Here is a 26,026-nt window from a genome sequence, read left to right as displayed (position 1 = left end):
CTTATTTGTTCGTTAAGCATTTTGATAGTTAGCATTTGTAGGTTTTTTATAATATTTCTACTGTATTCAGAAACATCATCAATAATTTTAACGGGGGGAGGAGAAAGGGGTAATCAAGAAGCGATATTGCTCTTGCTTTATTTTTTTACTGATCACACGTTTTTGTCCTCTGTTTTTAATCCTTAACCCTTTCACGACCAAAGGAAATATTTTTCCATCCACAAAAATCGTTTCCGATCGTTCATTTATTATAAAAACAATACTTTTCAAACGAGACGTCAAAATTAAATGTATATCAAAGGTGGCAAATGTCTTTTTGAACGAATAAACAAAGAAGAACTGTAAAACAAATTTTACCAAAACCAACCAATTCCAGGGATGAGCTAGTAATATTTTGGAAGTATATTAGATTTGAGTAAATCAAATAACTGTGTTTTATCACATGCTTTTAATTGAATGGTTAGTATAATTTTATAGTATAATTATGATCATTAAGGCCGGGCTACATTGATCGTACTCGCAAGTGTAATTTCGATTTTCACTAGCGCATCTGGCGGCGGCTAATCGAAGCATTTTTCCAAACAATTTTGAGCCGCTCCATAAAATACGTTATTTTTCCATGTTTTTTGCTTTAACTGGACTGGAAAAGCTTTGCGATTGATATTTGAATATGTTGTGCAAGTATTTCAGCCGTTTTCGCATCACAAACAGTGAAAAAACGAATTAGTTTTGAGATCCGGCACGACCATTCCCCCGACGACCAAAAAAAGCTTCCACCAGCCGCCGCCAGATGCGCTAGTGAAAATCCAAATTACACTAAAGAGTACGGACAATGTAGCCCGGCCTTAAGGCCGGGCTACATTGATCGTACTCGCAAGCGTAATTTTGATTTTCACTAGCGCATCTGGCGGCGGCTGGTGGAAGCTTTTTTTGGTCATCGCGGGAATGGTCATGACGGATCTCAAAATTAAGTAGTTTTTCCATCGTTTTCCATTGCAAAAATGGATTCAATGCGTGCAAAACATGTGTATCTACATTTTACAAAACTTTTCTCCTCCGATTTAAGTAAAAAACATAGAAAAATAACGTATTTTCTGGAGTGGCTCCAAATTGTTTGGCAAAATGCTTCGGTCAGCCGCCGCCAGATGCGCTAGTGAAAATCAAAATTACGCCTTCGAGTACGATCAATGTAGCCCGGCCTTTACACAATAAACTGCAGAATATAAGTAGTTATTTTGACCCAGTAACAGGATTAGGCAATGTAATTTTGGAGATAATTAATAGATTCAGAATTCAGGCACAGGATTCAGGCACAGACTAGGTTGTTTGTAAAAACAGCGCAAATCCCAAGTGCCTCTTATCTAAACTATCGCTACTGAAGATTCAAATCGCTGCTGAAAATTATTACAGGGTTTCCCGCGATTTATTGGTTGGTTGGTTCCCATATGTTTTTGGTGCGTTCTTAAGGCCGGGCTACATTGATCGTACTCGCAAGCGTAATTTTGATTTTCACTAGCGCATCTGGCGGCGGCTGACCGAAGCATTTTGCCTAACAATTTCAAGCCGCTCCAGAAAATATGTTATTTTCCCATGTTTTTACTTTAACTGGACTGGAAAAGCTTTGTAATTGATAGATAAACATATTGTGCAAGTATTTCAACCATTTCCGCATCAAAAAACGATGAAAAAACTACTTAATTTTAAGATCCGGTGCGACCGTTCCCTTGATGACCAAAATCAGCTTCCACCAGCCGCCGCCAGATGCGCTAGTGAAAATCAAAATTACACTACGGAGTACGATCAATGTAGCCCGGCCTTTACGATTTTTTTTTCGATTACAAGATTTTTTTTGGTTCAATTGTATTGATATCCAATCGGACGATACCAATAAATTATAAGAACGAACCAAAAATCTATGGGATACGATGAATAAGTCATGAGACGAGCCCACAAAGTTATGGGAACTGACCAATAAATCGTGGAAAACCCTGCATGAGTAACAGGTGGTTAAAGAGAGACCCTGGTTCCAACCCCAATAAATAAATAAATAACCCCATACAGATCCGTGTGATGTTGTTAAACCCATGTTGTTCCTGGAACTTTTACATAACCCGCACCAAAGCAGAAACTGTTTCCAGATCTTAGAGTTGGCCAATAACTTACATAAGCCATTACATCTCGAACCCATACCTGCCATGGAGCTGATCCTGTTCCCATATGTTTCCATACCTATACCAGAAATATCACTGAACCTATACCAGTCCTGGGACTGATTCCGAACTCATACTGTTACTGGAATGTGTTATCCAGATTGCTTATCATTGTTGTAAATGATTTCGATACCGTGCCAATTCTGGAAAAGACCTGACCTGTCTCAGTCAAGGTCCGTCAAGTAACTCTCGAGCCCAGTGATTTTCCGTTTTGTTTATAGATCAAGAGGGGCACAGTATTGTTTTTACCATGTACCATGTGTAGAAATGTTGCCACGCCAGTTTCATAGATCCGGACTTACAGTGGCGGCAACGTAAAGTTGAACGCCTCATATTTTCAATTATCCTCTGAGTCTGCGGCATTTTGAATAGCTCCTCGAGCATTAGTTTGTTATCTTGAAAATCTCAGACAATCATACGTAAATATTAAAAAAGGCTTGAAGCTTATGACGGCCCCTGAAACTCGGGAAATCTACATTCCTTAGCAAAATGACCACAACTTTGTTCGAAGCGGACTTGATCGTTCAGTCGGTCATACCAGTACGCTTGTAAACGTCAAAGTGAGAGGACGTGTTTTGACCAATTTGCAAGAAATCATGAGCAAGTTTCAGCGGTACGGAAGTAACACCTTCCGTATCGACTATTCGGAAGCTCCTATTAGACCAACGCTAGACGAAACGGCAGATTTTCTGTTAACCGTTCTTAAAACTGGCGCGGATGTTTCAATGGTGCAACGGAACACTGCACAAAGTGCAGTATATGTTACCATGCCAACACTCGAACGTGCATTGGCCATAGTGAACGAGCACAACGGGAAACACTTCGTCACGCACTAGGGAAAGCAACACAAGATCGCAATCGAGATGGTGGATGATGCGACAGAGATGAAAGTGCGCGATCTGCCACCAGGGATTCCCGACGCGGATGTTGTCGCTGAACTGGGCGGTTTAGGTGAGGTACTCACGATTGTTCCCGGCGTTTGGGGCGTAGAAACGCGGCTAGCTGGGATCCCGTCGGGTGTGCGCATAGTCCGCATTAAACTGGCTAAGCCCATACCATCTTTCATCACTGTGTGCGGAGAGGTAACAGGGGTGATCTACCGAGGACAACAACAAACGTGTCGTCACTGCAATGAGGCCGTACACCACGGTCTCAGCTGCAGCCAAAACCTCGTGTGTCACTTTCGGAACAACGAAAAATCATACGCTGGAGCCGTGCGGCAGACTCCCACACCAACAGAAGTTACAACTTCATCATCAGTGGCAAGCACTAACACTAAAGGACGCGGACGTAGAGGATAAGTAAGAATCACTACACTTACTAATACAACACCGCCCTCGTCAAGTGCTGCTCAACACGCAGCTTTGCAATGTCCAGCAGGCGCATCAAAAATAGCTAACCGACTGGTCATTCCGATCGTGCCGGTTTCTAACGTTCGGCCGTCAAGCCCTAAACCCAACAAAATAGCAAAGGAAGTGCAACCCCAAGGAAAAGTGAATTTTAATGATTATGCTTCAATCACTACGGTGGTTGCTATGCATGCTGCAGTTACGTCTGCCACAGCCTCTGCCGCTGCTCCTGCCGCCGCTCCTGCCGCTGCTCCTGCCGACGCTCCTGCCGACGCTCCTGCCGCCGCTCCTGCCGCTGTTCCTGTCGCCGCTCTTGCCGCCGCTCCTGCCGCTGCTGCTGCTGTTGCTCCTGCCACTGCTCCTGCCGCTGCACCTGCTGCTTCTGCTGCCGCTGCACCTGCTGCTTCTGCTGCCGCTGCCGCTGCTGATGCACCTGCTGCTTCTGCTGCCGCTGCTGATGCCATCGCTCTAGCCGCCACGGCACACGAACACATGAGAGTGGACTGCACGGCTGTAATGTTCATAGCACCGCTCATAATTCCTTCCTCCTCCTTTCCCATATGCTCCTTAGATGAACAGTTTGCGGTAAAACGCAAACAATTTCCGGAGACGGATAACGAGAGTGACGCCTCAAGTTCATCCACACTTAGCTTTACGAGCGTAACCAAGCACAAGCCTGGTCGGCCTCCCAAGGGGCTCACCACTACACAACCATGATTTTAATTTTGTCGCAATGGATACAAACAAATCAAATCGTGGTGTTAATGGTAGCTATAACTTAGCAACTATTAACATTAATGCAATATCTAATGCGACAAAATTAGAAGCCCTCAGGACATTTATTCGGGCGATGGACCTGGATATCAACTTTTCTTCAGGAAGTGTGCTGTGCAGATCTCTCGATTCTTGGATACAATGCTATTAGCAATGTTAACGTGGTGGAAAGGGGTACGGCGATTGCTTTACGTGACCACCTAAAATTCTCTCATGTTGAATGCAGCTTGCATTCATGTCTAATTTGTCTTCGGCTTGAGAGTAATGCCACCCTATGCAATGTTTACGCTCCATCAGGGAGTCAGCGGAGTGCGGAGAGGGAGGAATTTTTCGAACAAACGTTACCATTCTATCTGCGGAATGCATGTGATCATGTTATTCTCGCGGGCGATTTCAACTGTGTGTTGGAATCGAAGGATGTGACGGGCGCGAGAAATTTCAGCCTTTCTTTGCGAAACGCGGTAAATAACATGGGTTTGTATGACAGCTGGGAGGCTCTCCGAGGATACGCGGTAGAGTTTTCTTGTGTCACCAGTGGTTCTAGATCACGTATCGATCGGTGTTATGTTTCTTCCTCACTGAAAACACAGTTAAGAGCGACCGGTATGCATGTCCTTTCCTTTTCGGATCACAAGGCTCTCACCGTTCGTCTCTGCCTACCAATCGCGCCGAGTCATATGCGCAGCAACTGCTATTGGTAACTGAGACCACACGTGCTATCCGAACAAAATCTGGGCGAGTTCAGATGCAAATGGAACTATTGGACCCGACAGCGAAGAAATTACGGCTCGTGGATGCAGTGGTGGGTTGAGCTCGCGAAGCCTAAAATAAAATCGTTTTTCCGGTGGAAAACAAATGAACGCTATCAAACTTTCCGCTTACATCATGAACTCCTTTACAGAGGGTTGAAGTCCGCATACGAGCGATATCTTTCTGACCCATGTGAGTTAGTAAATATAAATCGTATGAAAGGGAAAATGCTACTGCTCCAGATACGTTTTTCTGAGGACTTCGCTCGCATAAACGAAACACGTCTATGTGGCGAAAGTATTTCAACTTTCCAGTTAAAGGAGCAGAGGAAAAGGAGAACGGTGATCGACAAGCTTACATTAGATGACGGTTTGCACTTAACAGAGCCTCATGAAATAAATGTTCAAAATGAGGGCTTCTTTAGAAATCTTTACACGACGCACGATACACCCAACACATTCACAAGCACACGCGTTATTCCCGAGGACTGTGAAACCAACAATACTTGTATGGACGAGATCACTTCTTGTGAGCTTCTCGATGCAATTAAAACATCAGCTTCGCGGAAGTCCCCTGGCTCGGATGGAATATCAAGAGTTTTATCTCCGCGCCTTCAGCACCATTCAGCGCGAGCTTCTGCTCGTGCTCAATGAGGCTCTCTTAGGAGAGATTCCCCCAAGTTTCGTTGACGGGGTTATAGTGCTGGTTAACACTCTGACCGCCGGCCTGACGTCACAGTTTTTGAGTGAGCACGTAGCGCATGACAAGAGAGTGATGAGAGCGACAGCTTCTCGTGCCATTGTTATCACTTTTTTATTTCATTGCGATAAGCGGTGTAGCACATGTCGTTCTCGTTCTCTCATTCCTACCTCATTCGTTATCAAGAGAATCACTGCGTCAGATGCAAAGCTGAACGGTGAGAAAAACTGTCATGCGAATTTATATGACACGGCGCTTAAAGTGTTAAGAAAAGGGGAGATGGGACTACCATGTCTGCATTTCGACCTATATTACTCCTTAACGTAAATTACAAGCTTCTGTCGTGGATTGTCAAACACAGAATCGATGGCATCATCGGTAGGTGGGAGATAGTCTCGACAGCGCAAAAGTGTTGTAATAAACCATGCAACATTTTTCAGGCTGTTCTTTCCGTTAAGGAGAGGGTGGTAGATTTGCAGAGGAAACGAAAGTGTGGTAAGCTTGTTTCCTTCGATCTTTCACATGCTTTTGATCTCGTCAATTGAGACTTTCTCTTCAACAATATGCTCTCTCCCAAACGACCAAAACGCGATGTATGGGTAAAACTATGGACCTGAGATGGGGCCCTATCTCAGTACGCAAACTGGTACCCAAAGGCAGACAATTTTGGACTTATTTTTTGAGAGAGAGCAAAAAAGCTGATGCTCCTCCCTCTCTCCCCATTCTCTCACTAATATTGTTTATGAGTTTCTAGGAGAGGGGGAAAGGGGAGATGTTGCAAGTGGTTTACATATAATTTACTGTGATGGGAGACACCGGCTGGTATTATTGAATCCGTTCGTAGCGGGAACATACGGCGCTCACACAGTGGCGGATTAAAGGTATCGGGGGCCCTAGGCGGAAAGACTAGTTGAGGCCCCCTTGTAAATGATAAATGTTGTTGGGGCAGGGGGAGGGGAGATAGCGGCACTGAAGTTGCTGTTGGTAAATTTAATAGTACACTTGAAATGCCGTCGGGGGGCCCCTTCGATCATCAGTCACAGGTCCTAAAATTTTTTGTGGGGGGGGGGGGGTTTCAAATGTTTCGCCAGCATCGGGGCCCCAACGGCCATCCGGGGCCCTTGTCGCTAGTACTCTGTCCATACGGCATACTATAGAATGGCGATCTACGGGCCCCCTAAATCGGCGGGGCCCCAGGCGACCGCCTAGTCCGCCTACCGTTAGATCTGCCACTGACCTACTCATCAGTCGGGTCGACCCGAACTCGCTGCACCCTCGGGTCAAACTGAACCTACCGTGGCCCGACCCGACCCAAACTCGCAGCACCCACGGGTCGGAGTCACTTATGCTTTTTCGCACCTACTCATCTTTCGGGTCGACCCGAACTCGTTGCACCCGCGGGTCGGATTTGATTTCGATTCCGGCTGGCTCGCACCCGACCCCGGGTCGGGGCGTGAAATGAATCGTATGACCCAACACTAGGTTCTATTAAAGGTTTAAATGAATTACTGAGGGTAACATTATTTTCAGTAGTATTTAGGATGTTGATGTAGGGATTGGTTTTTGAAATAATTGTATTAACACAATATATTCCAGGTTGAATTTCTTGTGCTTGTACTAAAAAATCTTTTATCATGCCTGTAATTGAAATTTTATGAATAACTTCACTTCTTGCTGGGATAATAGTATTTTCATTTCTGGAATCCTCAATTCGTTCTTTGACTATTTTGCCATTTATCGAGCATACTAATTGTTCCTACGTATAATCAATCACACATTGGTATTTCTTAAGAAAATCTCTTTCTAATATTCCGCTTGTTTGAATATCTACACTATCTGGTACTAGATGGAATTTATGCTTGATCAATGCATAATTGAAAGACATAATGCAGTCTACAGTTCCTAATGTTTTTTATTAATCATTTGTAATTCCTATGAGTTTAATTGTATTGTATTTGCAATTTGTTGCGAATTAATTTTGCTTATTTTGAGTAATGAGATGGCTGCTCCAGTATCTATGAATAGAGTACTATAATTTTGATCAAAATTTACACTGGTGAAATTATTACATGCAGTCGTTCTGTGGCTGCCTGGCTTGACCAAAAAAATCTTTTCTGTTGAATGACATACCATTTTTTCTGTTTGGATATATGGTCTGATTTCTGTTTAAACCATATTTGTTGTTGCTTTGACTTCGCATAATCTCTATTGTACGTTTGATGATAGCGTTGATGGACAAAATCTGTGCTGAATTGTTCTCTGTTTCATTGGAGCGGATAATTTAGTCGATCGATTAGCAAAATTCCAATGTTATCCAATTGCTTTTTCTCAATCAGAATCTTCGCTAACCGATCGGTTTGGCAGTGGAGTGGAATGGTGTATCACTTCACCACATTGCACTGATTATTGTGTTATACGTAAACGGCTACCGGCACACAGTACTTTATTAACCATCCAAGCGAACAGCTCCTGGCAGGATCGTCATGTTTTGTGGGTTTACAGGGGTTACAAGTACTTTTTATTATCACCACTTAAGATAACGGGATGGGTGTGTGCGTCGAACCGATCGCTTCGGTGTCGAGCAAAAGAGGGAGCTTCGTTACCACATTGCCACTACTTATAAAGCCTAACTGAGTGCCTCTCGCGGGCACTCCCTAGCTTCGGGTTTGCTATAAACTAAAGCATGCTACGCTAACCTTAATATGCAGATCCCACAACACTACGTTGTGTTTTGTATTTTTTTTTGAGATGTTCTTAATAAAGAATCGGTGGCTCTGAAAAGAGCCGATTGTGTGCTTTTTGTGTTACCAAGCTGGGTGGTTTTGCTTGGAGTTCTGTGCCACTGGTGTGTGCCAAGGAGTTGTTTTTGAGATGAGCGAAGCGTGCTGCTTGCTAGAGGATTTGAATGACAAGAGAGTAAATTGGTTTTGCTGCTTTATTTATAATGCATGTTTTTTAATGGTGCGCGTGATGACGAAACGATCGATGACCCGTCGAACAATTTGTAGCGATCCGCGAAAGCAGTGATGGGCTTCTTCTTCTTCTTTGACTCAACAACCGATGCCGGTCAAGGCCTGCCAACACTCTTGTGGGGTTGGCTTTCAGTGACTTATTGATTTCCCCCCATAGCAGGATAGTCAGTCCTACGTATGGCGGCACGGTCTATTTGGGGCTTGAACCCATGACGGGCATGTTGTTAAGTCGTACGAGTTGACGACTGTACCATGAGACCGACCTGTGATGGGCTACAATCGGGAAAAATGGTAGTGATGTGCTACAATCGGGAACGAACAATCGGAACGGAACGGCCTACATAAAGAACGGAACTTTTTTACTAGGTTCGGACCGGAACGGCCAACACTAGTTGTGACTATAAATTGGTTTGTGAAATCTGGATATTTTAGTATAGTAGGTGATAATAAATGTTTTTTAAGCATGTCAAATGCTTTTTGACATTGATCATTCTTTTCAAAGATTATACCTTTCTTAATAAATTGTTCAATGGTTCAGCTATGTTAGCAAAATTATTTATAAATTTCCTATAATAATTACAAAATGCTACGAATCTTTGTACTTCATCTGTATTTTTGGGAATAGGGAATTTTTGTATAGTTCCATATTTGGATTCATCAGGAAGTATTCCTTGATCAGTAATGTTATGTCCTAAGTATGTAACTTCTGATTTGAAAAATCTACAATTTTCCGGATTCAGTTTAAGGTTTTAATGTCTTAATCTTTGGAAAACTTTAATTGAATTATCTATGTGGCTATTAATGGAATTGCCTGTGACTATAATGTCATCAATATACACAAAAGCAATTTCTGGTGTTAAACCTGCCATGGCTATTGCCATCATTCTTTGAAAACTATTTGGGCTTATATTCAATCCAAATGGCATTCTTGTAAATTGGTAATGTCCTTTTGTCGTTAAGAATGCTGTGTACTTTCTTGAATCTTTTTCCAAAGGAATTTGATGAAATCCTGACATCAAATCTAGTGTACTAAAGTATTTAGCCTTTCCTAGTTGATCAATAATTGTGTCTATTTGTGGTAACGGGAATTTATCTGGTAATATTTTTTGTTGAGCTGTCGAAAGTGGACAACTAATCTCCATTTTGTTTCGTTATCTGATTTCTTAGGGACAAGAAGAATTGGCGAATTGTAAGGAAAAACTGAATGTTCAATGATATACTAACATTCATAACATAACATATCTAACATTTGATCAATTTGCTTATTTATTTCTTTTGTTTGAGAATGAATGTGCTTATAGTTAGGAATGTAGGTTGGAATGTTATCTTTAAGAATAATTGATTGTTTATAAAAAATGTTGATTTTTATGTTATGATCGTTTACACAAAATATATCTGGGAATTCTGAAATAAGTTTAACTAATTGTTGTTGTATGAATCTTGGAATGCTTGTGGCATTTATTTTATTTAGTATTGTATTAATTCTTACTTTGTTATTTTTATATTCTTATATTTATATTCTGATGTTTTGTAAACATAGTAATTATCTAGAGGTTCTATTAGTGATGGGCGGGTCGACCCGAACCTTTCGGATCGGAGCCATCCGTAAGCGACCCGGAGTCGTTCGGGTCGACCCGAAAGGTACAAGTAGGTTATGTGGGTGCAACTACTCCGGTAGGTGCGATAAAGCATAAGCGACTCCAACCCATTGGTGCAACGAGTTCGGGTCCGGTCGGGCCGCGGTAGGTTCAGTTTGACCCGAGGGTGCAGCGAGTTCGGGTCGACCCAAAAGATCAGTAGGTGCGAGAAAGCATAAGCGACTCCGACCCGTTGGTGCAGCGAGTTCGGGTCGGGTATTGAACCTACCTTGACTCGACCCGACCCGAACTCGTTGCACCAACGGGTCGGAGTCGCTTATGCTTTCTCGCACCTACTCATCAGTCGGGTCGACCCGAACTCGCTGCACCCGCATGTCAAACTGAACCTACCGTGGCCCGACCCGACCCGAACTCGTTGCACCAACGGGTCGGAGTCGCTTATGCTTTTTCGCACCTACTCATCTTTCGGGTCGACCCGAACTCGCTGCACCCGCGGGTCAAACTGAACCTACCGTGGCCCGACCCGACCCGAACTCGTTGCACCAACGGGTCGGAGTCGCTTATGCTTTCTTGCACCTACTCAGTGGCGGATTAAGGGTATCGGGGGCCCTAGGCGGAAAGACTAGTTGAGGCCCCCTTGTAAATGATAAATGTTGTTGGGGCAGGGGGAGGGGAGATAGCGGCACTGAAGTTGCTGTTGGTAAATTTAATAGTACACTTGAAATGCCGTCGGGGGGCCCCTTCGATCATCAGTCACAGGTCCTAAAATTTTTTGTGGGGGGGGGGGGGGTTCAAATGTTTCGCCAGCATCGGGGCCCCAACGGCCATCCGGGGCCCTTGTCGCTAGTACTCTGTCCATACGGCATACTATAGAATGGCGATCTACGGGCCCCCTAAATCGGCGGGGCCCCAGGCGACCGCCTAGTCCGCCTACCGTTAGATCCGCCACTGCGCTCACATTAAATTCTAGGGATGGCAACACATTTCTTGAGCCCGATCCTACAACGCCGCGGTGAATGGCTGTAGCAATAATCTAGTACGTAAGGAAAATGAGTGTCGGGACGTACGCCGCCGCTACGAACGGATTCAATAATACCAGCCACCGTCACGCCATTATCGAGAATTTGATAGAGGGCGGCGGTGGTGTTTGGTTTATCAGCGTTCGGTGTGGACCACGGATGCTAAATGGATATACTTTGTATATTTCCGTACAGTATCTCATTGCGGCGGAACCTTACAAATGTTATTGCTCGGTCGAATCAGGAATCGCGCATCGGATCGATGGAAGAAGGGAGTACGAACGAGGGGGAGAAGAGGAAGCACAGAGAAAAACGCTGCACATTCACTCATACATTCTTACAGCAGCAGGCAATTCGCGAGAACATGAAATCGGGAGAGTATATTTTAACGCTCGCGAATGAGTGCAAGCAGGTGCGGTATAGAAGATAGAGCAAGACAGCCCAGTTTTTGTTCAAGCTAGGTCCAAAATGTTTCCTTGGGCTTGGGGTTTCAATTCGGAGGTTTTTGAGAACAATTGGTGAACGCTCCACCTCCCGTATCCTTATCAATGGAATCCTCTCTTCTTCTTTCCCGATCCTTCGTTCCGTCCGTCAGGGAGATCCCCTTTCCATGCACCTTTTTATCCTCTACCTTTAATCCCTCATCACAAGATTATAAAGTATTTGTTGCGATCAGGATGACCTGATCAATGCATATGCCGACGACATCTTGGTGGTGACAACATCTCCCGACAAAATAGAGCGTGTGCGAGAACTCTTTGAGGCATTTGGCTGTGTCTCTGGAGCCCGTCTCAACGTGCAGAAAACCACAGCGCTCGACAAAGGACTGATCACACCATCAAGGATATCTGTTCCGTGGCTGCATACCGTGGAAAGATTGCGTCTGCTTGGTATATTATTTTCTAATAATATCCGTGACGATATGGGACACAATTGGGATGTCGTGATCCAGCACTTCGCCTCGTTAGTTTGGCTGCATCGCATGAGGAATTTAAACATCGTGCAAAAAGTGCTACTCTTGAACACATTTCTACTCCCCAAGCTATGGTACGTGGCTTCAATCTGTGGTGCTCGAGCATTAGACACGGCAAGAGTCTCCAGCATAATAGGAGGATTTCTTTGGCATGGCAATGGAAGAATCCGAGTTCCATTGCAACACCTGGCTTTACCACGGAAGCGAGGTGGACTGAACCTGCATATACCAGGAATAACTGTATATGCCCTCTTGACAAACCGATACCGAGCAGAGTGCAGCTCCCTCAAATACAGCGAGCCTCATATCGTCCAAGCTGGTAATCCGCCGAATCTGACCACCATTCCAACCTGGTATCCCTGCCTAAAAATCGTGGTAAGACAACTAGCATATATACCCGCTGAATATGTCTCAAACCCCCCCTCTTCAAGTAAACTTCGTTGCATGCTTCGTTGGACAAGCTACCAGATGCCAAAGTAGCACATGTAAATCAGCAACTTTGTTGGACCAGAATTTGGGATAATATTCAAAGTTTTGATTTATCAGCACAACAACGAGCAACTCTGTACATGCTAGCAAATGGTAAAGTCTATGGAGAGCTCTTGTTTCGGGTGGGAAGAAGGGCTTCCAATCAATGTTCGTTTTGTCCTCAAATGGAAAGTCTGGAACACAAATTTGCTTGCTGTAGAAGAGTAGCGGTGGCTTGGGCACTGCTGCAGCAAGAAATTGTTTCAATAGCTCCAGGAGGCCCCTATCTATTCAATAGTCTGTGATTTCCAGAACTAGCAGGAGTTAATCTGGGAATACGTATATGTATTCTTAGGTTGTTTGCTGACTACATTATCCACATCATTGATAACAACGATGATGAGATAGATTTAGTCGTCCTTAAGTGTGCACTACTTTTGTAAATGTAAAGCTTTATTAGAATTTTTAGTAGATATCCACCCTAGTAAATAGAAATTATTCTATACACGCAAATAAATACATTAAAAAAATACCGGGTACTTGGGTAGGGGACATTATTATTAGGGTAAGTGTACCAATTATGACTATAATATGTCATCAAGATACGGATTTTACGCCTGTAAAAATAACTATTGAGTAAAATTTCAAACTTCTGAATGTTTTTATGTAGCCTACAATGTGTAGAACACGAGGGTATTTTTTATTTTCACTCAGTGCTTATCAAAATACTAGAAAATTTCAATTCAAAATTGCATCTTAAGGTACCAATTATGGCTATAGTGTTCCTAGCAAGTCGCCATAGCTGTACCAATTGTGGCTGTATTCTAAAACTCGTGGATATTTACACCAAAAATTACTTTATGGCATTGTTTTAACTGAAATCAAGTAATAATAAGTTCACTGCACCAATATAAGTATGTAACCACCATTCAATACGTAAAATTAACATTTTAAAATATCCGTTTTCTATCACTGGTTGTATTGATATCCACGCTCAATTAATCGCACAATTGATGATGCTAATCTTAAAAAAAATACTTTCGTACACTTTTCTGATGACACCGTGCTTGGACACACACCTAACAATCCTTCATATCACCTGGAAGCTATACCGAAGCCAGCTACCGTTTCAGCGCGATACGAAGAATAGCACAAATCAGGGTGGTCTATTTGAATTTGTTTGAATGAAGAATCGTAGCCATAGTTCAACAGAAGATGCCAGAAGATGCCAAGATACTTCCGGTCAAGACTTGCACTAACTTTTGATCAGGGAAGAACAAGAGCGCATTTGGCAATAAGGCGACACGAGCGGCTCCAGATTTCACTTCTTCGTATGAAAGTCATTCAAGACTGCATTATTTTGGTGAAACTGATTCGATTACATTCCACTGATTATTCCACTGATTACTGGTTCGAAAACTTTACAAATAAATGATGCTTAAAACACATATTAACACTTTAGATTGCGAAAATAACAACGAGGAATCGATGATAAGAAATCGTTAAATAACTAATATTTTGCACCAAAATGATGATTTTGGAATAAAATTATGGTTAGGCGCTTGAAAATCGCTAATATCCTACAGTGCTGCTCTTCGCAAAATGGTAAGAGATACCAAAAATCTTGGCAACACATTTTAAAAGGGTGATATTTAACAAACGGAAGTGACCAACATGAAACTAATGAAGCACAAATGTGTTAAAATGTTCATAATTGAAATGAAAAATCCTTCCGTGGTTTTAGAATGCAAATAGGCTATTTTAGAGCGAAAATAGTGTTCGTTATAGCCATAATTGGTGCTAGAGCCACAATTGGTACTGTTGGGAACTAAAACCAAGGCGGATTAAATTTCTTGCCAAAACGATTTATTATTGTAATATTACGCGCCAAAAAATTTGTCGGTTTTCCGCGGTTGGTTTAGAAAAAGGGCTCGTTCCTGTCTTGCGGCCCTTTTTAACACTTTTCTTCTGTTACGCTTCGTGCCTTGTTCGTTTAACGCCTACGCTTGTTTTAACGTCCCTTTTATGACAGGTAGTTGGAATTCCAACGCGAGATTCCAACATTGTCCCCCCAAGTGTACCACAGCTTATCTTATCTGCCTTTAATCACCTCGCGTCATTTTAGCTGTGGCTTCACTTCCTTGTTTGACCTGTCATAAAACGCGTGCATTTGTTTACCTTTCGTTATATAATATCAATTGGTTTCCGTGCATATTCCTTGCTCCCTCTGGTTGTTATTTTTCATGCCTTCATCTAGCTTGGCCAATTTATGTGCTGGTCGTATGTATGTGCTGTTCACTGTTTGCACCGTAGCTTGCCTAACCTGTCCGTCTTTAGCTACAACCGTTGATACAACGCGTAAGTTATTGTCTGCGATGATCACTAAATCTCCCACTTCTAGCGGCTGTACAGGTTGAAACCACTTGGTTCACCGGGTAAGTGTTGGTAAATATTCTGTAACCCACTTTTTCCAGAATAAATCTGCTGCGTATTGTGCCATCTTCCAGGTAGATTTCACCGCCACAGGACTGTCGCAAAGTGTGGCCGGGGGCTTACTCCCATCCGGGCTCCCTAGCAGTAGGAGGTTTGGCGTTATCGGCTCCGTCGTCTCGTCATCCAGGGGTACGTAGGTGAGAGGCTTCGAGTTCAGAATAAACTCGATCTCGGCGAAGGTTGACATCAGGATTTCATCCGTCGGTCGTTTAGGGAAAACGAACTGGTTCAGCACCGTCTTCACCGAGCGGACTAAACGCTCCCAGCAACCGCCGAAGTGTGGAGCGCCGGGGGGGTTGAACGTCCACTTCAATTGCGGTCCGCAAAAGGCTGTCATAAGCGCGTCGTGGTCAGTCCTCTGTATAGCTTCGTCCAGCTCCCTCGCAGCACCAACGAAGTGGCCGGACTGCCAGGATGCATGACGCTGTGTTCAGCAATGTCGCTACCTCCAAATGGACTGCTCGGCTTGTAAGGCAGGTAAATATAACACCCCATCGCTTCTCTACCCTCCATCCGATGGCTACTAGAAAAGGACCAAAATAATCGATTCCTGCGTGTTTTCTCCAGTTAATATAATTCATTTATTTTTACCCCTGGGGATTTAAAACCTTGTTTTTACAAATTTTCCAAGAAAGGTATGCATCCTGCTGGTACATGCTGCTCTAGCGATCGCTAAGCCCTTGGCCCTTTGGCCCTACGCCCTACGCTATTGACATTTGTTGTTGTTGTTGGTTGGTAAGCCTTTGGCCCTTGATCCTACGTCCTATGCTGTTGACATTTGTTGTTGTTGTTGGTTGTGTTGCAGATTGCATACCCTTTTGGCGCAGCCTAATTACCGCTGTCGGTGACACTGCGAACGAAAAATCACGCTGACCAATAGCAACACGTTGAAAAGGTAAATTACCCATCAGAGGCGGTTCCGGAAGGACGTTATCCACCTTGCATTTTTGGCAACTTCTCCTGATGCGTCGAAATTCCCCTAGCAGTTTGGGAATGTAAAACCTCATCCTCAACGCGCTCAGAGCTGTACCGTGATGGACGTGTCTGTACCTCGCATGGTACTCCTGCATGATGAGGTCGGTGCCGTATTCCTTCCGTGGCAAAATTATAGGGTTGCGTAAGTGCACATTGATCCCTACACACTACGTCAAACGTCCCCCCACTCTGAGGATCCCATCATAGTCCAGAATAGAGGATAGCTTATAAATGCTGCTACTTTTCTCGATTCCTTTCTTCCATTAATTTTTCTCCATGCTCCCTTTCTGCAGACTGTGGATCTCGCGATGAAATGCATTTTGTTGGATTGTGCGGATGAGAATGCATTCCTTTCTCATGAGTTCATCTTGTGTAAGCGGGCCAACCACTTTCGGTTCTTTTTTCACCGAGCCACGCGCTTTTGATATAAAGCGCGTCACGTAGGCCGTGGCTCGGAGCACTCGGTTCCATCTAGAGAACCGTTCCAACCGTACCAGTGGCTCCACCACCCGATGGGGGTGAATACTTTTCCGAAGCTCCTCTGTAGTGTCTTTCTGTGTGGCGTCATGATCTGGCCAGGCACTTTCCGGCCCCCAAAGAAAAGAGGGTCTGCGAAACCACCGTCCTTGCGGCGATAGATCTGGCCTCGTCGACCATTTCGTGCCTTCATCGGCGACGTTCCGCTTGGTCGGTATCCAGCACCACTGTTCTACGTTAGTGGCCTCTAGGAGTTCTCCTAGTCGATTTGTGGCATGGTTATACCGTCTATGGTCGGATTGGAGCCAGCTTAATACATTCCTCGAGTCAGTCCAGAAGATAGTTCGTTTGATCTCCAGTCGATGATCTCTTGCGATACTGGCCAGTCTTGCCCCAATGACTGCGGCTTGTAGCTCCAGCCTGGGAATAGATATAAACTTAAGCGGCGCTACGCGCGTTTTTGACGCTATGAGGGTACACTCGATATTTTCTCCTTCTTCAAACCGAAAGTATCCGAGCGCGGCCATACCATTCTCGCTCGCATCACAGAAAACGTGAAGCTGTACATTGGCACTTGCAGAAGTTATAAGTCGATAGCAACGGGAACGGTCACTGTTAGAAACTAAAATAACCAAAAACGGGTGGAATTCTTTGCCAAGCATTTATTGCGTGAAACGCGCTAAAAAATTAGTCGTTTATTCCCGCTGTTGGTTCAAGAGCCCCGAATGTTGCCCTACCGCTCCTTTTTATCCCTGTCCTGATCAGTTTGGTTCGTATTGGTTCGGGTTTTCTGGCTATCTTCGGATGCCTCCTGTTTATGACAGATCGTTGGGCACTCTCCTATCAGTCCCAACAGTCACGTTTTCGACTTCGGGAAGCACCCGCAACCATCTTACCCATTTTCCGTGGTTCGCTCACTCAGTTTTTGGTCCCAACCAATACCCTCACGCCAGACTTCTTGTAATAATGACTTAGGAAGTTGCCGAGCAATCCCAATGGGTCGTAGATCCTCATTAGCGTTCTTAACATTTCACGTTTGGTCGCCGCCTTTCTCCCAGACAGAAGCTCCTCGTCATGTTTCGGTGTTAGCCGAAAGGTGAATGTGTCGGCTGATGTGTTCCACCACATTCCCAATACCTTCTCATTTGGCAGCTTATGACTCATGTTGACGTTTCATTCTTCTTCTAAATCTCCCTCCAGGTGTCGGACTACCTCGCGAGAATCCGAAATCCAGTTCCTGATTTCAAACCCACCGCAGGCTTGAATTTACCGGACTGCATCGGCCAATTCTTTGGCTTCCTCCTGGGTCTCGACACTTGCGAGCATATCGTCGACATAATGTTCATGCTTAATGCATTCTGCTGCTCTCGAAAATGCATCTGAAAACTTGTCCGCGTTCAAGTTCTTAACATATTGAGCGCTACTGGGGGAGCACGCTTCGCCGAAAGTCATTACGGTCACGACGTAAGTTGCCGGTCCGGTGCCGGGACGTCCACTGTCCCAAAGGATTATCTGACTCCGTTGATCCGCTTCTTTGATGGCCACTTGATGGAACATCTCGCGTATATCTCCAGCAATAGCTACACGATTCTCTCTAAATTTCAGCATCACCGCTAACAGTCCGGCAAGCATATCCGGACCGGGAAGCAGACGATAGTTCAGGCTTACCCCGCCTACCTTAGCCGCTGCATCGAAGACCATGCGAATTTTTCCCGGCTTGTTGGGGTTGGTTACCGGAAATATGGGGAGGTACCAATCGTTCTTCTGGCGTGCGATCGAAACGGTGTCAACGAGCTTTCTGATGTAGCCTTTAGCTAAGTACTCCTCCATCTTGGCCTGCACGGCTTCAACTAGAAAGGGATCTTTACTTAATTTTTGTTTTAGGCATACATACCGTTTCATCGCCGCAGCCTTGTTACAGGGTAGGTCGGGATCATCATAACGCCATAAGAGTCCAGTTTCGTAGCGGTCGCCCTTGAGCTTGGTTTCTCGCTCCAGTATAGCAAGAGCTCGCTCGTTGTCCTTCGACTGCATGGTGTTGGTGGGTTTACAAATGCCGATCGACTCCAGGTTGAAGAACTCCTTCACGACAGTGGAATGTTGATCATCCGGTGTACCATCACAGGCGCAAATGTGGAATAAACCACGGTCGAGAGCGGGTATTACGCTCGAAAACGGACCATAAACGACCCATCCCAATCGGGTCTTACTCCCGACGGGCTCGTCACATTTGCCCTCCACACACTTCAATGATTTGCTCAGACTGCAGTTATTTACTCCTATTAGAACGCGAAGCATAGCGTTTACGTAGGAGCCCAACGGAAGGCCCCTAAAGTGAGTATATTTTGCAGCTAGATGGGTCACATCCACGGACTGTGTAGGCAGCGCTAAATTGTTGACGGTATGTACCTCCGACAATTCGGGTATCTTGTGCGGTTCGTTGTAGGCGGATATACGAACAGATAACCTCATCGAATGTTTCTCCTCTCTTTGTACGTTTCCGGTCCATTGAAGGCATAACGGATGCGGTGTTCCGGATACGCCTAGTTCTGCCAGCAGAACTGCTGCTACGTATCTACGCGCCCAGCGGGTCCATGTAGGGACACTGGCACGTACTTAAGGATCGCCCCGTCAGCCATTCCTGTGTGGGTTATAACTGCACTGCAGACGACGCATCGACACAGGTATCTCTGGCGTCGGGTCACTAACGTTCTTCTCTTGCAGGACCGTCGCGTTGCAGTAGGCCGGATGTGCTCGCCCCGTGCCGTTCGATTCCATCTGGGTTGGTCGAGAGGACTGGAACCGCTCAGGCGGACTTCGACAATTCTGGAACGGTTGGGGTTGGAACTGCTGTCGTTTTGGGAGCGGGTCAGGATGTCGAGGTCCCGCATTGTGTCCCCCAAAGACGGGCGTCATATCAATCACACGACACAAATCGCTCGCCAGCTCACCAATCCACCATCCAAACTCCATCAACGTTACCTCACGCATCCTTCTTGTGGTCCTCGCCCAATCGATACAGATGACCGGTTGAAGCTTCTTCACAAGTTCCTTCAGCAACGTGACGTCGTACATATAGGCATGCAGCCCCGACGCCTTAACTGCTCCGAGCAAACGTTTCACAGCGAACCCAAACTCCACCAAGCTGGGCAAATCGTTTATCTTAGGAGCGGCCATACACCTTATTTTCCGTATAACGGACTCAACTATCAAGTCGGGCCTTCTATAACGAGACTTGAGGGTCTCGATCGCTTCTTTTCCCTCCGGGAAAGATAAAAGGTGTCCAACTGCCCCCAACGCGGGCCCGTCTAACGCGTGTTGCAGCCGGATTAAGTTTTCGTCATCCGTATAGCCACAAGCAGCGGTAGTGCGTTCATACGCGGTGATAAATAACGCCCAATCATCCACATTCCCAGAGAAGGTTGGCAAATCTCGAGGTACAGGTTGGAGTGCTGCGATCTGGCTCTGGCTTAAGAAAGTGCCGTGTATCTGCGGCCGTGTGTTGTGCAGTGTTGTGTGTCCCAAGTGCTCCGTATTCCCAAAGTGCTGTGAGATTTCCGGGCGGTTCGCGTACGCTTGATGTGTAGTGTACCCGTACTGTGTCGCGTTCGGTTGTGTCTCGTACCCAAACGATGCAACGTCTCGCGATTGCGTCGCGTATCCTCCATGGTGCATGTGTGTCGCGTACCCTGCATCCTGTTGTGTTGCGTACATGCCGTGACCATATTGCATCGTGTGAGGATTTAGTGTGCGTGTGATCCTCGCGTCGGGGTGTTGAACCACAGGATGTTGGCCCCGCGAACGGCCATCCTTGTCGCGAATGGGCTAAAAAAATATTCTAAGAATTCACCATGTCGCGGACCTACTCTTGAAACTCTTTCTCTTTTCGTCCCAAAGTGTTCGGGGGCTGCGCGATGGCGGACTCGCCAGTTTGCGCTTCCGCAATATCGAGCTTTAGCAGCTCGCGTTCAAGCACAATACGCCGTCTGTGCCGCTCCTCACTTTCCCATCGTGCAATTTCAAACGATGACATCGTCTCTTCCTCGTCGCGATCTGGATTTGCCGGACCGTTACCACTTGCCTCACCTGTCTTATTCGACGCTCCTTGTTGAGGGGTCTTACTTCCTTCTTTAGGAACGCGCCTCCGGGCGTCATCTTCGAACGAGGTTGGCTGGTACTGCTGCAATTTTTCCGCCTTACTAGCTGCCCACTCGTACCCATATTCCACAGTGGAACCTTCCGACGGGGATGAAGTCTCGCGCAATGCTCCTGGGGTGGACGATGCTCCGCGGGGCTTCGAAAATTAGTGATATTTTGGCTGGAAATCACAAGATTCGACTTACGCGGAAATTCGAGATACGCGGTATTTTGCGGCCGTTTTCGGTCCCCATTAACCGTGTATCTCGGGGACCGCCTGTATTATATCATGGAAAATTACAAATATTTTCATTGAACAAACATGAAGCTTATAAAAACTGGGTTATTTTTTATCAAAAAAAAAAGTAAATTTTCCACAACTTATTAAGAAATTGGTGATAAAATATATTATTTGACTCATTATCCGTGTTATTCTCATATCCGGGCGAGGTCAAGTCCCGAGGAGCCCGGATAAACGGCGCTCCACTGTATTATTATGATTATTATTATTATTATTATTATTATTATTATTATTATTATTATTATTATTATTATTATTATTATTATTATTATTATTATTATTATTATAATTATTATTATTATTATTATTATTATTATTATTATTATTATTATTATTGTTATTATTATTATTATTATTATTATTATTATTATTATTATTATTATTATTATTATTATTATTATTATTATTTTATTATTATTATTATTATTATTATTATTGTTATAATTATTATTATTATTATTGTTATTATTATTATTATTATTATTATTATCATTATTATTATTATTATTATTATTATTATTATTATTATTATTATTATTATTATTATTATTATTATTATTATTATTATTATTATTATTATTATTATTATTATTATTATTATTCTTACGTGCGCGATTATTAATTCCGTAACGAACGTGTCAAACTGTAAATTCGCGTGGTGCGCGATCACCTTAATCTAGAAACCGAGTACGCTACGTGTAAAAGCGGAATAAATATGCGTCACGAATAATAAAAGGTGCGACACTCACGCGTACGTACACTTATGCACTATTTATCCTCGGAAAGGATACACTAACACCCTAAAATGTATGGGCTTCCGGGGGTATAAAAGGGACCGAACTTTTAATAAACAAACCATTCGGATTTTGCAACTCTAACAAACTTCGCCTTTGTTAATTTTGCATATTCGGATCAGAAAGAAATCTCTCATCCCTCTTCACCCCCTTCTGCGGCATAGGCTCCTCAAATTACTTGAGAGAGCAACTAGCGGGTAGGTTGATCATTGGTGTCGAACGGTTGAGAAGATCGCTGTTACCCGAATGGGTTTGATTTACATGGTCGCATCCTTCGCGTGGCCAACAGATCCGTTCGCCGTCGTAACAATAATTATTATTATTAATTAATTTATTTATTTATTTCATATGGCCAGCCGCCTAGATAACTAAACTAAACTCCTGAAATGAAAAATCGATTAATGTAGGAAGGGCATTGTAGGGATTGAGATAGGACAGGGAAGTAATAATAATAAAAAAAAAAAATAAAAATAAAAAAAAAATAATAATAATAAAAAAGGAAGCAGGCGATGAACTAATAAATCAGTTGAATGAGAAGGAGTAATACTGATAGGAACGGTTAATAATAATATTCAAAACAAAAAATTGAATTACCCTTGCAAGAAAATATTTAATCAAGCAATTTGCTTGAAAGGGCGAAAGAGCTTCAAGCGCAAGACAGGCCGGGCGAAACGGGAAAGTAAAGGAAGTCGGGGAAGACGGACGTCAGTCTTGTGGTTGATCAATTGAAGTAAGGTTGTGGGAGGTTTAAAGCGAAGAAATAAAGAAAAAAGTTGATAAAAGTAAAAAAAAAAAAAAATTGATAAAATTTAAGAAAAATGTCCATCGATCACGACAATGGCGCAAGTCGGTGAGTTGTGAGTAAAGAAGGTCTCGACAAGAATGTAGCGCGTTGAATTCAAGTGAAGATCGTCATAAAAATACGACGCACGCGACACAGAAAATGGCGGTGCCCTGTCAAGCGGATAAAATATTGTACAGTTTTCATCCACAATACTTTTTTTATATAAAGACCCCGTACGATTTTAGTTAACACTTTAAAATTCTTTAATGATCATAAATAAGATATTACGGATTAAAAATATACTCGTGTGTGAGCGTCGATATATACGATATACGACGATATTATATACATATACATGTATGTACAAGTACGTCTTTGCCGAAGTAAAGGCGGAAAGAAAGTGTTACAATATGGCGACGTGTAGTTTCCAGTGCAGAGAAATAATAAGTCGCGATTTTTCTTTTCGAAAATTGCGCAACTGTTTTCTATTATTTTTTAGAGAAGGAACTGTAATTTCGAAGACATACTTATAGAATTATAACATAGTACGAAGCTCGCGCGTGTGTGTCTGTGCGTGTGCACGTGTGTATGTATATGTGTGTCCCGGTAACAAAAAAAAAAAAAAAAAAAAAAAAAAACACACGATCACGTAAATAAAATGGAGGGTTCAAATTTTAAAACAGAAAAAGGTGTACAACGTAACATCTTCTTTATAATAGACGTTTTTTTTCACATTGTCTTACTATTAGTTATTTACATCGGTTTTTTTAAACAAAAATATATTAAATTTTAATAGCTTAAAGTAATACATATGATAACTGTGTAATATATACGCGCGTACCTGTGCGCACCGGGCACTTGTGTGCATGTACATACTCATGTGCATATGCAAGCAATAATACGCTTATCAAAAAAAAAAAACAATACCTAGACTAGCAAATCCTGAGTGATTTGGCAATATTGAAAATTCAAGAATACAGCCAGCTCCCTGAGAGGACGGTACTTCCCTGAGAGGAATTTCTTGAAAAATTAACCATGTATCCCTGAGAGGACACTGTTTCCCTGAGAGGAATTTCCAGAAAAATCAACCATGTATCCCTGAGAGGACACTGTTTCCCTGAGAGGAATTTTCCGAAAAATATATATTAAAAAAAAAACAAACAAAATGCATGACATAGACACATCTTGTTTCCGAGACACGTGAACCCGAGATAAATAGTATAATTTTAAATCAAATTACAAACAACAAATAGTTTTATCTCTTTTCACGGATATGTACCCAAAAATAATTTAAGTTTAAAAAAAAAAATAATAATAATAAAAAATACTTTATGCATCACAAATTACCCCCATTTAAATATCATACTTAAATACTCAACCGTACGTCTCGGGAACGCGTAAACTCGCACCTTACGAACAGGCTGTGTACTTCTAGTATTAACTTCTGACGCGAACGATACGGTCTCAGCACCTCTATCAGCATTCTATAATACTTAACAGAACTATATTTTGGTTTGTCTTCATAGTTAATTTATTTATGGCGGTATTATTTTCGCGTTTTGTTAATATTTTATCATAGCATGACACAGGCCAACATTGATGCATTAACGGAGGCTTTATTAGCAGAAAAAAACAAGAATGCCCTCTTGGAGAAAGAACTTAAGGAAACTCGTAAAAAGATCCGGCATAACACCTGGATAGAAGAACCTTCGGAAAATCAACCGTTTGACCCCGAACCATACGGGTCCTCGACAATGATCCAAACACCAGTACAGTCTACTAACGAACTTTCGATGCTTACGTCGATGTCATTCGCCTCGTTACAAGTTTCCACTTGTACTCCCAAGGAAGGAGAGGAAGTGGATAAAAAATCCTTCGAACGATGGAAGGAACAGCTCGAAGCAGCAATGAAATTCGCAGGCATTTTTAACGAAAACATGAAAATGAATGCTTTCAAAATGAAAGCAGGTTATTCCTTATTAGATACTCTGGAAGCTACATCACCGAATGATTCATCGAGCGATGCAAATTTATTCCCGTATACTAATGCAATGGAAAGGTTGCATAAATACTATAGCTCACACGATTACGTTTTCCTACAGCGACAAAAATTACGCTCTATGAATCAGAATGACGGCGAGTCCGATTTAACATACGTAAAGAAAATAATTGACCTAGCAAAGCTCTGCAATTACAAAGAAAACCAATTGATAGAAACAGTAGTCGACGTGATCCAAGCACATGCTACTAATCCAAGAGTCCGTAAGACAGGAATAAAAGTTCTAAGGAAACGTGGATCAATAACAGATCTTTTGGACAAAGTGCGAGAATGCGAAATGGAACAAATGAACGATATAAATTTCGCAAGGACCCACCAGCAAAACTCACAAGTCCAACCATCAGCACTAGTGGCCGCCGTGTCCAACAGCTCTTACCATAACAATGGGCCTCGTATGGGAGGATTCCATCGCGGTAACTCACTGTACCATCAGAAATATTGGGGCATGCAAAGCGGAAGAGGAACATCTAGACTAACACCATCGCGGTTTTCATCAAATAGACCTTCCGGAGGTCGTCGCGAACAATGTGGAAGATGCACTAGCAACTATCATTCTTCTGAGAACTGCCACGCCATCAGCAAAAGATGTCGCAACTGCCACACCGTAGGGCACATCGAACGTGCATGCCGTCAGGGGATTCAGGATAAAACCAAACGTCGCGCAGAGGAAGAAGAAGCAGGATCACCAGCAATTAAGACCCGGAAGATCGCGGCAATTATGGACAGCAATAACACGCCCGAAACAACCAGTGATAAAGAGATCGTAAGTGATATACAATCATCTGATCTTATCTGACCGCTCGATCAAATTATATATTCCTATACTGAATTCTATGATTTTTCTATTCACTCACATTCTAAAATTTATTCACGCTTCTAAATTGTTCACAAAAGAGAATTCCAAGAATTAACGCCTTAAAATTTTTTTATGGTTTGCAACTGACGAATTAGGTAAAAAAAATAAATAAATAAAAATAAAAATAAATAATATTAATACAGCGATAGTACTTACAGTTTCTTGTTAAAAATATATTCCACAAGCTACAACTATATTTAACATGTTACACCTAACTTACCTATTATTAGTCCGGGACGAGATACCGGAACGGAACGATACTAAATTAGAGTACGGATAGTTATTATATTCTATTTGCAGGAATATTTTATACAGGTACATGCGTATGTACGGACATG

At 43.2% G+C, this 26,026-nt stretch overlaps 1 protein-coding gene across 1 annotated transcript; it reads left to right on the top strand.

The window, feature by feature from the left end:
- The first annotated feature begins 22,747 nt into the window (after nt 1-22,747).
- Nucleotides 22,748-25,770, top strand: LOC121589514. Its single transcript, XM_041908486.1, has 2 exons — nt 22,748-22,839; nt 24,353-25,770. Exons 1-2 carry the CDS (start codon nt 22,808-22,810, stop codon nt 25,626-25,628), a joined length of 1,308 nt encoding a protein of 435 aa, XP_041764420.1. The 5' UTR covers nt 22,748-22,807; the 3' UTR covers nt 25,629-25,770.
- Nucleotides 25,771-26,026: the final 256 nt, after the last annotated feature.

Source organism: Anopheles merus, chromosome 2R (assembly GCF_017562075.2).
Source record: "Anopheles merus strain MAF chromosome 2R, AmerM5.1, whole genome shotgun sequence".
In the NCBI taxonomy this organism is placed as follows: domain Eukaryota; kingdom Metazoa; phylum Arthropoda; class Insecta; order Diptera; family Culicidae; genus Anopheles; species Anopheles merus.
Note: the sequence above shows the minus strand (reverse complement) of the source record. Positions and strands in the feature narration are given on the sequence as shown.

Excerpts from the sequence above, each read along its gene's own strand:
- LOC121589514 (XM_041908486.1), top strand. The coding sequence starts at position 22,808 with ATGTCCATCGATCACGACAATGGCGCAAGTCG. Across the intron at positions 22,840-24,352 it reads CACGACAATGGCGCAAGTCG|CATGACACAGGCCAACATTG; the intron begins GTGAGTTGTGAG and ends ATTTTATCATAG.